This window comes from Macaca fascicularis, chromosome X (assembly GCF_037993035.2).
Source record: "Macaca fascicularis isolate 582-1 chromosome X, T2T-MFA8v1.1".
NCBI lineage: Eukaryota > Metazoa > Chordata > Mammalia > Primates > Cercopithecidae > Macaca > Macaca fascicularis.
In genome coordinates this window covers 111,725,001-111,740,957 of record NC_088395.1, presented here as the reverse complement: position 1 = coordinate 111,740,957, position 15,957 = coordinate 111,725,001, and the positions used below count along the sequence as shown (strand labels likewise).

Below are 15,957 nucleotides of genomic sequence, written 5' to 3'. Positions count from 1 at the left end.
ATATAACATCAATTAATCAATCTACAGTCATTGAATAAGACTGTCCTCCTTAAAACATAATAAGATCTAGCAACTGATATTTTAGCAAATTCAAGGAAGGAAAACAAATGAATAAACAAACAAGGTTTCAAGCCATTTGATGAGTTCTATTTCTCAGAAATCATTAGAAAAATTAAGTTTTCTAGTAAAGGAGGATAAGGGGGGAAAAGAATATCATGTATTTATTACAGCTGAACTGTACATTTAAAATGGTAAGGAGGGTAAATTACATATGTATATTTTACCTTATTTAAAAAAGTTTAAATTGAAAATATTAAAAAAAGAAAAAGAAGAAAGTTTTATTGAAAAATCTTTTAAGCTTGATTGGAAAGGGGACTTTCAGATGACTGCAGAAATAATTACATAAAACTGCAAACTTGCAATGTTAATGCATTAAAACACCAAAGATGGTCAAAGCCCTGAACTGTGTATTAATATTACCATTCTTTGAAGACCCACAGCCCTTTAGAATCATTCAAATGACATTTAATGGGCACCTTCTATGTGCCATGCTGTTTATATACATTGAAAAGCAGATGTAAACCTAATATAAAGATAAAAATATCTATGCTAACAAGAAGAAGTTTGGGGAAACAAGTGAGGATCTATTGAATGAATTCACTTTTGTCACTTTTAGTCTTAAGTAAATCATCTTACTTCTAAGCTTGCAGAGTTGTAAAGAGCTCAGGGATTTTTGTTGGTTTAAAAAACAAAACAAAGAATGCCGTCACTCATAGATGATATCTCTAACCTGTAAAAATGTCAATATAATAGGTTTTAAGTTTATGTACATTTTTTCCATATGGTATAAACCTGGTAATTAAACAAACAAGGATTTGTGGGGGCATAAACATATCATAATTTTTTAACTGTTCTTATCTCCTGTTGACATGAACATTCAGCCTTTGACATGACACTCGTAATCTGCAACCCAGAATTATTTAAGCATAACTTTCTTATAGTTCATGATGCAGTCAGATAAAAGGTCAATCCAAGGACTTGAGTGCTTGATAATGCAGCTTTTAGAGTTAGACTTGGGTTCAAATCCCAGCTCTATGATGTCTTACCTATGAATCTTTGCATGGGTGACTAAATCTCAGTTTTTGGTATATGTGGAATTAGAATAATAAAAGCAGCTATCTTTAGAGGGTTGTTTTATTATGCAAGTGTTAAGAATGGTAAAGGGGGCCAGGCCCAGTGGCTCACACCTGTATTCCCAGCACTTTGGGAGGCCAAGCGGGTGGATCACTTGTGGACAGGAGTTCGAGACCAGCCTGGCCAACATAACAAAACTCTGTCTCTACTAAAAATACAAAACAAAAAAATAGTTGGCATGGTAGTATGATCTTGTAATCCCAGCTACTTGGGAGGCTGAGGCACGAGAATCACTTGAACCCGGGAGGCAGAGGTTGCAGTGAGCTGAGATAACGCCATTGCACTCCAGCCTGAGCAACAGAGTGAAACTCTGTCTCAAAAAAACAAAAGAAAAAAGAAAAGAAAAGAAATAATGGTAAAGGGTCTGAGATTTTACCTTGCTTATGCACTAAAAATTTAGCCTGCTAGTTTCATGGAAATTGGTAGAAGACACCAGAATCCTAGGTCAGAAATAATAAACAGTTAATTGCAGCAATGACAGTAGCCAAAGTATCAGTATTTGTGTTGCTTATGCAAACTCAATTCCCATAGGATAATACAAAGAGGATCAGGTGACACTTGTAGAAGTAGTGTGTTGTATTACAAAAGAACCCCAAGCTTAAGAAACACAAATTTCTTATAATGGGCCATAAGCATGTCTGCCCTTTGTTCCAGAGGCAGATACTAACTGTATTTTCCAAGGCTATAAGCAAACCTGCCTTTTGCTCTAGTGATAGACACTATTTCTGTCTTCTAAGGCTATTCTTTGGCCAGGCACGGTGGTTCACGCCTGTAATCCCAAAACTTTGGGAGGCTGAGGCAGGCAGATCACCTGAGGTCAGGAGTTCAAGACCAGGCTGGCTAACATGGTGAAATCCTATCTCTACAAAAATTAGCTGGGTATGATGGTGGGTGCCTGTAATCCCAGCTACTTGGTAGGCTGAGATGGGAGAATCACTTGAACCTGAGACGCGGAGGTTGCAGTGAGCTGAGATCGTGCCATTGCACTCCAGTCTGGGTGACAGAGGAGACTCTGTCACAAAAAAAGAAAAAAATAATAATGCAAGAACCCCATGGAGAATTCTCTCCTACCAATGAGATAGTTCATTTAAAGCTCATAGCACAGTGCCTGGCATATACTAAGTGCTCAATAAAAATTAATTTCCTTTAACATCATCACCACTATTATCACACTATCTACTGATTCCCAACCCAACCCATAAAGTGAATCAAAGATGTTTTGTTTTCTTCTTGTTGTTATTGTTTTTTTAAAAAAGTAGCTCGTGGACAAGGTTATAGTAAACATTATGTGTATTTTAAAAACTACTCACTCAAAATAAAATTTTTGTCATCAAAATATTCTTCACCTTGAATTCAAAGCAAACTATAATTTATTTGGAAACTGCATTAAAGTTAGAAACCTACTCAAGGAAAAAAGTATACAGTACATATATATGTAACAATCCATTTATATATAGCTAGGATTTGTAGATTATTCTAGTGGTGAGCTCATGTCACCATTCCTAAGGGAAAGGCAATTGTAATATGCCACCTAATGGTACAGGCAGCTTGTTCAAAATCTGACTGCCAATGATTGAGGATGTGGATAAAGGTAAGGTAATAACGAAGGTAAATTTGAAAGGTTCCCTGACACCACCATTTTCCACATCATAGTATGAGTGATTCCTGCTTTCTTGTTTGGATGAAGACAATTTTAAGAATGGTAATCTGAGACACATCATACTACAACCAGAAAGGTCTTCATAAATCTTTGGAGAACTCCAATGTTTCTACTAAGACCAAGAACATAACTCTCCTCCAGAAATCCTTCCCCAACCAATTTCACTGACTTTAATAACTACTTCTCACTTCCTCACTCTTTAACTATAAATATCAGATTACACTGATATTTTTGCATCTGTCAATATGTTATTTCATAGTTATTATCATAGAATTCACAAAGGTTTGGCCTCATTTCCTGGGTCACAATGCAAACTCTTCAAAACACAGAGTTTTCTTTACATATGATTACCTCTTTCTTTATACAGTAAATACCAGATTATTTTCCCTGTCTTTGTGTTGAAAATTGTATAACTTAGTTGTCTCACCAAATAAGCTGTCATATCCTATGCTTCCACGATCTATTTTCTGACTCCTGGTGGTAGAATTCTCTACTGTGTCAGAGATCTTGAAAGACTAGTCAGTATTCAAAATTTCTACTTGTTCCTCTAATTTCATTCTATGATCCCTTATCATCTGGCACCTGCCTCACCTTTCCATTGACTCTCATCACTTGAATCACTAAGGCTATCTTATTAGCTAAATCTAATGACCTCTTGTTCACCCTTATCCTATGTAACCTCTGTGCATTATATGAAACTAGTAACACTCTTTTTACCTTCCAAATCTCTCCTTAGGTCTAAAATATCTCCCTTTTTTGATTGTCTACTCTGACTACTCCTACTGCTTGTTCTTCCTTATCCTATCCCTAAAGGTATTTGCTACCCTTTCCAAGACCTCGGGATTCCTTCCTCTGTTTTTTTTTTGTTTTGTTTTGTTTTTTTTGTTTTTTTGTGTTTTTTTGTGTTTTTTTTTTGTCGTGCTTATTCTCTCCTTCCAACCTTCATCTCCAGCAATTTTATTGAAGCACAAGGTCTTAAGCCAAAAACTGAGCACCGAAAACGCCCAAATTTATAACACATATCTCTAGTTTTGTCCTCTCACCTAACTTCCAGCCCAGTACAGCCATTCAACTATAATTCAATATAACTATCACGAAGGCATTTGTCAATCTAAAACTGAATTTATCTCCTCTCTATAGTCTGTTTTTCCTCATATCTATTATGGTTTGAGGCATCACTTGTCACAAAACCTAGTTTCTCAAGTCAAATGCCTCAAAATCATTTTCTACTCCAACACCCATATTTATTTCTCATATATTACTACAATTAGTTAACAAGTCATGCTAACTGTATGTCAAAAATCTCTCCTCATCTGACATCTCATCGAGGTCCTGCCACAGTTAAAGCCCTAATCCTGTTTTGACTGCACTATTGAAGGAACCTCCTAACAGGTTTCTCTTTCTTCACTTTCTCCCTCCTCCAGGCTGCTAAAAGAAACAATTTACTTTTAATTTCCTAAGTATTTATAAGCAGAAATGGAAGAATGGCAGCATAAACAGACAACTAATCACAAACTGAAGTTCATGTTTAAAGTATTATAGAGGGAATAAAAGAGATAAGGAAAAGATGTTCTGAAGTTAGTAGACAAGAACACAAAGGAGTAAGGGGGACTACTACAAAATCAGCAATGGTAGCACACAGCTGTAGAAAGGAGGAGATCCATGAAGTCAGGCCAGGGTTCTGTCCTCAGCCCTCTACTCTTCTTGCTCCATATTCTGTCCCTTATTTCAACCACTGCTGTAAATACAGCTTTCACCTTTCAATACTACATCTGCAGCTCTGATGTCTCTCCTAAGTTCTAGACTCATATATCAAACTGCCTACTGAGTATCTCCACCAGGATGCCCAACAGGTTTTTGTTTGTTTGTTTGTTTGTTTGTTTGAGACTGAGTCTTGCTTTGTTGCCCAGGCTGGAGTGCAGTGGCATGATCTTGGCTCACTGCAACCTCCGCCTCCCAGGTACAAGCAGTTCTTCTGCCTCAGTAGCTGGGACTACAGGCGTGCGCCATCATGCCCAGCTAATTTTTGTATTTTTAGTAGAGACAGGATTTTGTCATGTTTGCTAGGCTGGTCTCCAACTCCTGACCTCAAGTGATCCGCCCACCTCGGCCTCCCAAAGTGCTGGGATTACAGGCGTGAGCACTGCACATGGTCCCAACAGGTATTTAAATGTCAATATGTCTAAAGGTGAACTCATCCCCCAAAAATTATTCTTCATTCTCCATCTAAGTCAATAACAGGGCTATCTACTTAGAACCCTATACCAGATACCTGGGCATTATCCTCAGCATTCCCTCATCCTTGTCTCTGATATCCCTATGCATTCTATCTACTAACTGGCTCTCTACACTCTTCTTTCCGTCCCTATTTCCACTGCTTTAGTTTACTTCTTGAATTGCTTTAGCATCTCCCTAATGGGCCTTCCTGACTCCAGTCTCTCTCCCCCTTTCCTCACCATTCTCTTTGCTACGTTATCTTCTGGATGCTCTTTCTATAGAAGTCACTCTAGAAAAAGCCAAAAACACGATTCCTTTCCACTGACGGCTGATAAAAAACAATATACAAGCTGAGAAGGAAAGAAATCACAAGACATCATCAAAAAACAGCATTTAAATGGTGGGACTTTATGCCTCTGGAGTTTAACTACCATCTTAGGTAATATTTTAATGCCTGATTTATTGTCTTTTTCCTCTCTAATTATCTGACAAAAGACCCTTAGAGAAGAAATATTGTCTTTTTAAATGTAGTTCATAGAATAGAACATAATGCCCATATAATAAAAAATGAATGCTCTGATTTTTTCAGAAGGGAAAATTACTTAAAACCCCCAAATCAGTGTATCCCTGTATGGCTTAGTCCCTTAGGTACATAAATGATGGTAGATAACAGAGTTGAGAGAGTTAAATTAGAATGGTATCCTGGGGTGAGATTCTAATGTCAGGACAAGGAGTGTGTCACAAGGAGCCATCAAATGTTTTTAAGCTTAAGAGAAGCATGATCATAGGAAAGATTAGGAAGTCATTAGGGATTATAAAGAAATTAAAGACAGGAAGATTATTTGGGAAGTAACATGGACATTCCCTAAGTGGGCATGGATGTCTTAGAAGTTTCTGAGGTCACAGCAACAAGATTTGGTCTCTTACTTGACTTATTTTTAAGGGTAGGTATGAAGAGTAGGTGATTTAAAAATTTGATTTTGAGGTTTCTGTATTGGGCAACATAGGAATTTAGGAGGGGAATCATCTCCTGCATATATTAAAATAAGCAAGAGGCCATTAGTTTGAAGCTGTTTCCATACTTTGAGTTCCTATCTAACAAACTGCAACCTAACTTAGCATTTAAACAGACTGAAACTTAACATAAGCTGTATAAAAGACAGCCTAATTTCAACCAAACACAACTAGCCAGACTCCAGCTAATTACAGGCAGTCAAGTGATGGGACCATGTCCAAATAAGGCAAATGCCTGGCTGTAACCAATCAGGTGATTTTTCTCCTTTGTGTCCAAATTTAGCCTATAAAAACTCACTTCTCATGCTGCTGGGAATAGCTCTCTGAAACTCTTCTGGTTCTGAGTACTGACAAATTCATGACTCGTTTTTTGTTTTTGTTTTTGTTTTTCTTTTGTGTTTAAACAAACTGTTAACTTTGTCTAACGTTTCTCTTTTAACAGGGAAAAGGGGGAGTTATATCATGAACATTTTGATTGTGTGTGTCTGTAGGACATGTATGAAATGCGAATCTAGGTTGGGAGTTTGACACCTACAGGCCAAATCATGCCAACTGCCTGGTTTTATATATGAAATTTTATTAGAACATGGCCATGGTCATTTCTTCAGGTATTATTTATGGCTGCTTTTGTGCTACAAGTAGTTGGGATAATCTTTTGCCCACAAAGCCTCAAATTTCTGCTATCTTGCCCGTTTCAGAAAAAGGTCACTAACCTGTTTACTAGGATTTAGGAGTCTGGAAAAGGAGCTACAGAATTTTCATGGGTTGGGGGGCTTTTTCATGTTCTAGAACACACCTATTATTCCCCTTCAACCTCGAGGAAGGTCCCTACTAGCCGTAGGCGTGGGACAAACCATTGTGGAGAGGGAGGGAGAAGTGGGACTTTTTTGCCTTGATTATAAGGGCTTACTTTTCTTGGTTCTAAGTCTTTTCTGACCACTCCTGTTTCTTCCGACCTTTAAGGGCTCCCAACCATGTGGCAGGTTCCCTTACATCCCAATGGAGTGGCAGGGGCCTTCCTCACTCACTCCCTTCCACCCCTGGTGTCTCTGAAAATTGGAACAGTCCCAGAGTAAAAGCCAACGTTGGCTCTGAGTCTTCCTTTCCCCGGAGCCTTAGGAGGGAGAGAGATCCTCCTCTCTCTTCGGGCGTGTTAAGACAGCGGGGTTGGCCTGTACTTCCTCTGGCTCTGGCTGAAGAGGTGAGGCCTGGTGGGAGTAGTCCTAGAGTAGGACAAGCCTGTTAGACAGTCATTAGGATGCTCTTGTCAGAGCCGGGAGGGCGGGGGCAAGAGGGTGGGAGAAGACGGATGAGGGGAGGGGCTAAGGGGGAGGAAAGGAACCTACTGGCTGCTCCATCCACACTGGGCTAGTGAAACCGTTAAACCCCTAGGCGATCATGGCCTTGAGACCTGAGGACCCCAGTAGTGGGTTCCGGCACAGCAACGTGGTGGCCTTCATCAACGAGAAAATGGCCAGGCACACAAAAGGCCCCGAGTTCTATCTTGAGAATATATCTTTATCCTGGGAGGAGGTGGAAGACAAGCTGAGGGCCATCCTGGAGGACAGCGAGGTGCCCAGTGAGGTCAAAGAGGCCTGCACCTGGGGCAGCCTGGCCTTGGGCGTGCGCTTTGCCCGCAGGCAGGCACAGCTACAGAGGCACAGGGTGAGGTGGCTGCACGGCTTCGCCAAACTGCACAAATCAGCTGCACAGGCCTTGGCGTCAGACCTGAAGGAGCTCAAGGCACAGCAGGAGACAGAACGCAAGGAGGCGGCCTCCCGGCTAAGAATGTCCCAGACCAGCTTCGTGGAGGTGCAGAAAGAGCGAGACAAGGTGAGTTGGAAGCTCCTCCATGCAGTAAGATCCCTCAACTGGTCCCTGCCCAGTACCACTGCCCCGCCCCATTCCCACCCCTCTCCACCCTGCTCCATGGCTTCGCCTTGCCCCGCCCTTCCCACCTGGTAGCTCTGTCCTACCCTGCTCAGTGCTCCCGCCTTGCCCCCAGAACACACCTCAGCCCTGCCCACTTCTCTCCAGGAGCTGGCGTCTCCCCATGAGTGGGAGCAGGGGGCAGGGGGGCCAGGCCTGGCCACTGCCGGAGGGGTTTGCACAGAAGGAGCAGGTGAGGAGGAAGAAGAGGCAGCGGTGGCTGCTGCTGGTACTGCTGGAGGAAAAGGAGCAGAAGAAGAGCAGAGGGATGTGGAGGCTGTCGCTGCCCCTGTGGAGGCCATGGCTCCCCCCATGGAGGCTGGGTCTCCCCCGGTGGAGGCCGTGGCTGCTCCCGTGGAGGCCGAGGCTCCCCCCGTGGAGGCTGGGGCTGCCCCCACGGAGGCAGAGTTCCCCCACGTGGAGGCCGGGGCTGCCTCCATGGAGCCCACAGAGGAGCTGGAGAGAATCCTCCTGCAGCTCCTCGGAGATGCTGATCAGGAAAATTACACCTATTGGGGGCAGAAGGAGGAAGATCTCAGGTCGGTAGAAACAGCCACGTCTTATTTCTCTGGAACCATGAACCCCTGGTCCAGAGCCTCACCAGAACCTCTTCCTGTCCAGCTCCCTGCCTCATTCACATACTCATACTCAAGCCCTTTTTCCTCCTTCTCAGGCATACCCACTATATCCCCTCCACAAGCAACAGTCACAGCACCAGTTCCGACTCAGCTGCCTTCCGACTGGGGGGCCTTTGATACTAGCCTGTGGTCTGATGGGGGGCCCCAAAGAGTAGACCCTCAAGAGCACCCAAGAGACAGGAGATACTCCGAACCTCATCAGCAAAGAAGACCTCCAGTATATCGCAGGCCAGGGGACTGGGACTGCCCTTGGTGTAACGCTGTGAATTTTTCACGGAGGGATACTTGCTTCGACTGTGGGAGGGGAATCTGGCTGCAAAAACCTCATTGAGTGCAGAAATGCAAAATAGAACTGAAGCATGCATATCTCAATGGCGAATTAATTTTCAGAGGGAAGGCTTGAGGTGGCAAGGGCCAGGGTGGTAGGGGAAGAAGGCTGGGAAGAGTGGGGGAAGGAGGTGAGACAGTGGTACCTTTAGGAACAACTTCAGTGATAGGGGTGTTGACTGGAGGAGGGGGAGGAAAGTAGGGGTTGTGAAAGAGGTGTAGAAGTGGAGTGGTGGGCAGGGGAGGTATACATTGGGGTGGGGCGAGAGAGACACAGAGAGACTGACATGTTTTGGTGACCTCCTTTGTATTCCAGAGCATTAGCACTCAATACCCTAGAAGTGCTGCAGCTTTTATTTGTGTGTATGTGTGTGTCTGTCTGTCTGTCTCTCTCGCGCTCTCTCTCTCTTTGCCCTAGTGCCTGGTAAAAGAGGCAACCATGTATATAACACCCCACCCTCTACTCGCATCTAGGCCTTAGATGATTGGAGCAGGAGTGGATATTTGACCCATCCAGAACCAAATGGATTTTCATGCTAGACACTGAATCGAACAGAGAGGCCGATTCCATGATGTTGGGCAATGAAGCAGTGGGTCACTTGGAGTTGGGGCCAGGACCAGAGCCATGGATGCTGAGGCCACTGCAGAGGCCTGACCCTGGCTGTCGGGGAATAGAACTGGGTGCTTTCCGGAGGCAAGTGTCTTTGGGAGTCACTGGTACGTGGTTCTAGGGAGCAGACAGGCACAGAGGAATCATCCTGTGACTCCAGAGAGATGGAGACAGCAGCAGCACAACCACTTTTCACTTCCTACAGTTGTGCTACATGAAAATCCCCTTTATACAGATCCTCTTTTCTTTAGTTAACTTGAGTGGGTGGACAAACAGATTTTTTTTTTTAACTTTAAGTTCTGGGATACATGTGCAGATCGTGCAGGTTTGTTACATAGTATACATGTGCCATGGTGGTTTGCTGCACTTACCAACCCGTCATCTAGGTTTTAAGCTCTGCATGTGTTAGGTATTTGTCCTAATGCTCTCCCTCTCCTCACACCCCATCCCCTGACAGGCCCCAGTGTGTGATGCCCTCCTCCCTGTGTCCATGTGTTTTCATTGTTCAGCTCACACTTATGAGTGAGAATATGCGGTGTTTGGTTTTCTGTTCCTTTGTTAGTTTGCTGAGAATGATGGCTTCCAGCTTCATCTATGTCCCTGCAAAGAATATAAACTCATTCTTTTTATGACTGCATAGTACTCCATGGTGTATATGTGCCACATTTTCTTTGTCCAGTGTATCATTGATGGGCATTTGGGTTGGTTCCAAGTCTTTGCTATTGTAAATAGTGCTGCAGTAAACATATGTGTGCATGTGTCTTTATAGTAGAATGATTTATAATCCTTTGGGTATACATGCAGTAATGGGATTGCTAGGTCAAATGGTATTTCTGGTTCTAGATCCTTGAGGAATTGCCACACTGTCTTCCACAATGGTTGAACTAATTTACACTCCCACCAACAGAGTAAAAGCGTTCCTATTTCTCCACATCCTCTCCAGCATCTGTTGTTTCCTGACTTTTTAATAATAGCCATTCTAACTGGCATGAGATGGTATTTCATTGTGGTTTTGATTTGCATTTCTCTAATGACCAGTGATGATGAGCTTTTTTTCATATGTTTGTTGGTTGCATAAATGTCTTCTCTTGAGAAGTGTCTGTTCATATCCTTCGCTCATTTACTGATGGGTTTTTTTTTTCATGTAAATTTGTTTAAGTTCCTTATAGATTCTATATTAGACCTTTGTCAAATGGGTAGCTTGCAAAAATTTTCTCCTATTCTGTAGGTTGCCTGTTCTCTCAGATGATACTTTCTTCGCTGTACAGAAGCTCTTTAGTTTGATTAGATCCCATTTGTCAGTTTTGGCTTTTGTTGCAATTGCTTTTGGTGTTTATAGTCATGAAGTCTTTGCCCATTCCTATGTCCTGAATGGTATTGCCTAGGTTTTCTTCTAGGGTTTTTTATGGTTTTAGGTTTTACGTTTAAGTCTTCAATCTATCTTGAGTTAATTTTTGTATAAGGTGTAAGGAAGGGAACTAGTTTCAGCTTTGTGCATATGGCTACCCAGTTTTCCCAGCACCATTTATTAAATAGGAAATTCTTTCTCCATTGCTTGTTTTTGTGAGGTTTGTCAAAGATTAGATGGTTGTAGATGTGTGCTGTTATTTCTGAGGTCTCTGTTCCATTCTACTGGTTTATATATCTGTTTTGGTAGCAGTACCACGCTGTTTTTGTTACTGTAGCCTTGTAGCATAGTTTGAAGTCAGGTAGTGTGATGCCTCCAGTTTTGTTCTTTTTGCTTAGGATTGTCTTGGCTATACACCCTCTTTTTATGGTTCCATATGAAATTTAAGGTAGTTTTTTTTTTTTTTTTTTCTAATTCAGTGAAGAAAGTAACTGGTAGCTTGATGGGAATAGCACTGAATCTATAAATTACTTTGGGCAGTATGGCCACTTTCATGATATTGATTCTTCCTATCCATGAGCACAGAATGTTTTTCCATTTGTGTACTCTCTTATTTTCTTGAGCAGTGGTTTGTAGATCTCCTTGAAGATGCCCCTTGCACGTTGTATACCTAGGTATTTTATTCTCTTTGTAGTAATTGTGAATGGGATTTCACTCATGATTTGGCTCTCTGCTTAACTATTGTTGGTATATAGGAATGCTTGTGATTTTTCCACGTTGTTTTGTATCCTGAGACTTTGCTGAAGTTGCTTATCAGCTTAAGGAGTTTTGGGGCTGAGACGATGAGGTTTTCTAAATGTACAATCATGTCGTCTGCAGAGACAATTTGACTTCCTCTCTTTCTATTAGAATGCCCTTTATTTCTTTCTCTTGCCTGATTGTCCTGGCCACAACTTCCAACACTATGTTGAATAGGAGTGGTGAAAGGGCATCCTTGTCTTATGCGAGTTTTCAAAGGGAATGCTTCCAGCTTTTGCCCATTCAGTATGATATTGGTTATGGGTTTGTCATAAATAGCTCTTACTATTTTGAGATATGTTCCATCACCACTTAGTTTATTGAGAGTTTTTATCATGAAGGGGTGTTGAATTTTATTGAAGGCCTCTTCTGCATATATTAAGATAATTATGTGGTTTTTGTCATTAGTTCTGTTTATGTGATGGATTACATTTATTGATTTGCATATGTTGAACCAGGCTTGCATCCCAGGGATAAAGCCGACTTGATCGTGGTTCATAAGCTTTTTGATGTGCTGCTGGATTTGGTTTGCCAGTATTTTGTTGAGGATTTTCACATCGATGTTCTTCAGGGATATTGGCCTGAAATTTTCTCTTTTTGTTGTGTCTCTGCCAGGTTTTGGTATCAGGATGATGCTGGCCTCACAAAATGAGTTAGGGGGGATTCCCTCTTTTTCTATTCATTGGAATAGTTGCAGAAGAAATGGTACCAGCTCCTCTTTGTACCTCTGGTAGAATTAGGTGTGAATCCACCTGGTCCTAGGCTGTTTTTGGTTGGTAGACTATTAATTACTGCCTCAATTTCAGAACTTGTTATTAGTCTATTTAGGGATTCGACTTCTTCCTGGTTTAGTCTTGGGAGACTGTAAGTGTCCAGGAATTTATCCATTTCTTCTAGATTTTCTAGTTTATTTGTGTAGAGGTGTTTATAGTATTCTCTGATGGTAGTTTGCATTTCTGTGGTTTCAGTGGTAATATCCCCTTTATCATTTTTTATTATGTCTTCTTGATTCTTCTCTTTTCTTCTTTATTAGTCCAGCTAGTGGTCCATCTGTTTTGTTAATCTTTTCAAAAAACCAGCTCCTGGATTCATTGATTTTTTGAAGGGTTTTTCGTGTCTCTATCTCCTTCAGTTCTGCTCTGATCTTAGTTATTTCTTGTCTTCTGCTAGCTTTTGAATTTGTTTGCTCTTGCTTCTCTAGTTCTTTTAATTGTGATGTTAGTGTGTCAATCTGAGATCTTTCCAGCTTTCTGTTGTGAGTATTTAGTGCTACAAATTTCCCTCTTAACAATGTTTCAGCTGTTTCCCAGAGATTCTGGTATATTGTATCTTTGTTCTCATTGGTTTCAAAGAACTTCTTCATTTCTGCCTTAATTTCGTTATTTACCCAGTAGTCATTCAGGAGCAGGTTGTTCAATTTCCATGTAGTTGTGCGGTTTTGAGTGAGTTTCTTAACCCTGAGTTCTAATTTGATTGCACTGTGGTCCAAGAGACTGTTATGATTTCCATTCTTTTGCATTTGCTAAGGAGTGTTTTACTACTAATTATGTGGTCAGCTTTAAAATAGGTGCTATGTGGCACTGAGAAGAATGTATATTCTGCTGATTTGGGGTGGACAGTTCTGTAGATGTCTATTAGGTCCACTTGGTTCAGAGCTGAGTTCAATTCCTGAATATCTTTGTTAATTTTCTGTCTTACTGATCTGTCTAATATTGACAGTGGGGTGTTAATGTCTCCCACTATTACTGTGTGGAAGTCTAAGTCTCTTTGTAGGTCTTTAAGAACTTGTTTCATGAATCTGTGTGCTCCTGTATTGGGTGCATATATATTTAGGATAGTTAGCTCTTCTTGTTGCATTGATCCCTTTACCATTATGTAATGCCCTTCTTTGTCTTTCTTTTATCTTTGTTAGTTTAAACTCTATTTTATCAGAGACTAGGATGGCAACCCTTGCTTCTTTTTGTTTTCCATTTGCTTGGTAAATATTCCTCCATCCCTTTATTTTGAGCCTATGTGTGTCTTTGCACATGAGATGGGTCTCCTGAATACAGCATACTGATGGGTCTTGACTCTATCTAGTTTGCCAGTCTATGTCTTTTAATTGGGGCATTTAGCCCATTTACATTTAAGTTTAGTATTGTTATGTGCGAATTTGATCCTGTCATGATGATGTTGTCTGGTTATTTTGCACATCAGTTGGTGCAGTTTCTTCATAGTGTCATTGGTCTTTATATTTTGGTGTGTTTTTGCAGTGGCTGATACCAGTTTTTCCTTTCCATATTTAGTACTTCCTTCAGGATCTCTTGCAAGGCAGGGCCTGGTGTTGACAAAATCCCTTAGCACTTGCTTGTCTATAAAGGATTTTATTTCTCCTTCGCTTATGAATCTTAACTTGGCTGGATATGAAATTCTGGGTTGAAAATTATTTTCTTTAAGAATGTTGAATATTGGCCCTCATTCTCTTCTGGCTTGTAGGGTTTCTGCAAAGAGATCTGCTGTTAGTCTGATGGGCTTTCCTTTGTAGGTAACCTGACCTTTCTCTCTGGCTGCCCTTACCATTTTTTTCCGTTTCATCCTTGGAGAATCTGAAAATTATGTGTCTTGTGGTTGCTCTTCTCGAAGAGCATCTTAGTGGTGTTCTCTGTATTTCCTGAATTTGAATGTTGGCCTGTCTTGCTAGGTTGGGGAGGTTCTCCTGGATAATGTCCTGAAGTGTGTTTTCCAACTTGGTTCCATTCTCCCCGTCACTTTCAGATACACCAATCAATCTCAATCGTAAGTTTGGTCTTTTCACATAGTCCCATATTTGTTGGAGGATTTGTTAGTTCCTTTTCATTCTTTTTTCTCTAATCTTGTCTCCATGCCTTATTTCAGTAAGTTGATCTTCAATCTCTCATATCCTTTCTTCTGCTTGATCAATTTGGCTATTGATACTTGTGTATGCTTCACAAAGTTCTTGTGCTGTGTTTTTCAGCTCCATCAGGTCATTTATGTTCCTCTCTAAACTGGTTATTCTAGTTAACAGTTTCTGTAACATTTATCAGGTTCTTAGCTTCTTTGCATTGGGTTAGAACATGCTCCTTTTGCTCAGAGGAGTTTGTTATTACCCACCTTGTGAACCCTACTTCTGTCAATTTGTCAATCTCATTGTCCATCCAGTTTTGAGCCCTTGCTGGAGAGGAGTTGCAATCACTTTGAGAAGAGGCATTCTGGCTTTTGGAATTTTCAGCGTTTTTGTGCTGATTTTTCCTCATCTCCATGGATTTATCCATGTTTAATTTTGGGGGTTGATAACCTTTGGATGGGGTGTTTGTGTGGGGCTCCTTGATGCTGATGTTGATGTTGTTGGTTTCTGTTCGTTTGTTTTTCTTGTAACAGTCAGGTCCCTCTTCTGTAGGTCTGCTGCAGTTTGCTGGAGGTCCACTCCAGACCCTTTTCACCTGGGTATCACCAGTGGAGGCTGCAGAACAGCAAAAATTGCTGCCTGCTCCTTCCTCTGGAGGCTTCATCCCAGAAGGGTACCAGCCTGATGCCAGCTGGAGCTCTCCTGTATGACCTGTCTGTCAACCCTTGTTAGGAGGTTTCTCCCAGTCAGAAGGCATGGGGGTCCAGGACTCACTTGAAGAGGCAGTCTGTTCCTTAGCAGAGCTAGTGTGCTGTGCTGGGAGAGTCCCTCTTGTCAGGATCATTTGCTCTCTTCAGATCCAGCAGGCAGGAACGATTAAGTCTGCTGAAGCTGTACTCACAGCCACCCTTTCCTCCAGGTGCTCTGTCCCAGGGAGATGGGGGTTTTATCTGCAAGTCCCTGACAGGGGCTTTTACTTTTCCTTCAGAGATGCCCTGCCCAGTGAGGAGGAATCTAGAGGAGCAACCTGTCCACAGCCGCTTTGCCACACTGTGGTGAATTAGCCCAGTCCATACATCCCAGCCTCTTTAGCACTGTCAGGGGAAAACTGCCTACTAATGCCTCAGTAATGGCAGACACCCCTCCCCCAACCAAACTTGACCATCCCAGGTTGACTTCAGACTGCTGTGCTGGCAGTGAGAATCTCAAGCCAGTGGTTCTTAGCTTGCTGGGCTCCGTGGGAGTGGGACCTGCTGAGCGAGACCACTTGGCTCCTGGCTTCAGCCCCTTTTCCAGGGGAGTGAGCGGTTCTGTCTTGCTTGGGTTCCAGGTGCCACTGGGGTTTGAAAAAATACTCCTGCAGCTAGCTCAGTGTCT

At 41.9% G+C, this 15,957-nt stretch overlaps 2 protein-coding genes across 3 annotated transcripts in view; one reads left to right on the top strand and one right to left on the bottom strand.

Annotated features, from left to right (window-relative positions):
• The window catches only part of IL1RAPL2 (interleukin 1 receptor accessory protein like 2), a 1,296,718-nt gene that overhangs the window by 592,031 nt on the left and 688,730 nt on the right, over positions 1-15,957 (bottom strand). The gene's annotated exons all lie outside the window — the stretch shown is intronic.
• Positions 7,484-8,983, top strand: TEX13A (testis expressed 13A). Its single transcript, XM_045384058.3, has 3 exons — positions 7,484-7,918; positions 8,123-8,317; positions 8,381-8,983. The coding sequence occupies exons 1-3, from the start codon at positions 7,484-7,486 to the stop codon at positions 8,981-8,983; spliced, it is 1,233 nt and encodes a 410-aa protein (XP_045239993.1).

Bases quoted from the DNA above. Each gene is read 5' to 3' on its own strand.
- TEX13A (XM_045384058.3), top strand. From the start codon at position 7,484: ATGGCCTTGAGACCTGAGGACCCCAGTAGTGGGTTCCGGCACAGCAAC. The intron at 7,919-8,122 runs GTGAGTTGGAAG...ACTTCTCTCCAG, and splicing joins TGCAGAAAGAGCGAGACAAG to GAGCTGGCGTCTCCCCATGA. The intron at 8,318-8,380 runs GCTCCCCCCATG...GTGGAGGCCGAG, and splicing joins CTGCCCCTGTGGAGGCCATG to GCTCCCCCCGTGGAGGCTGG.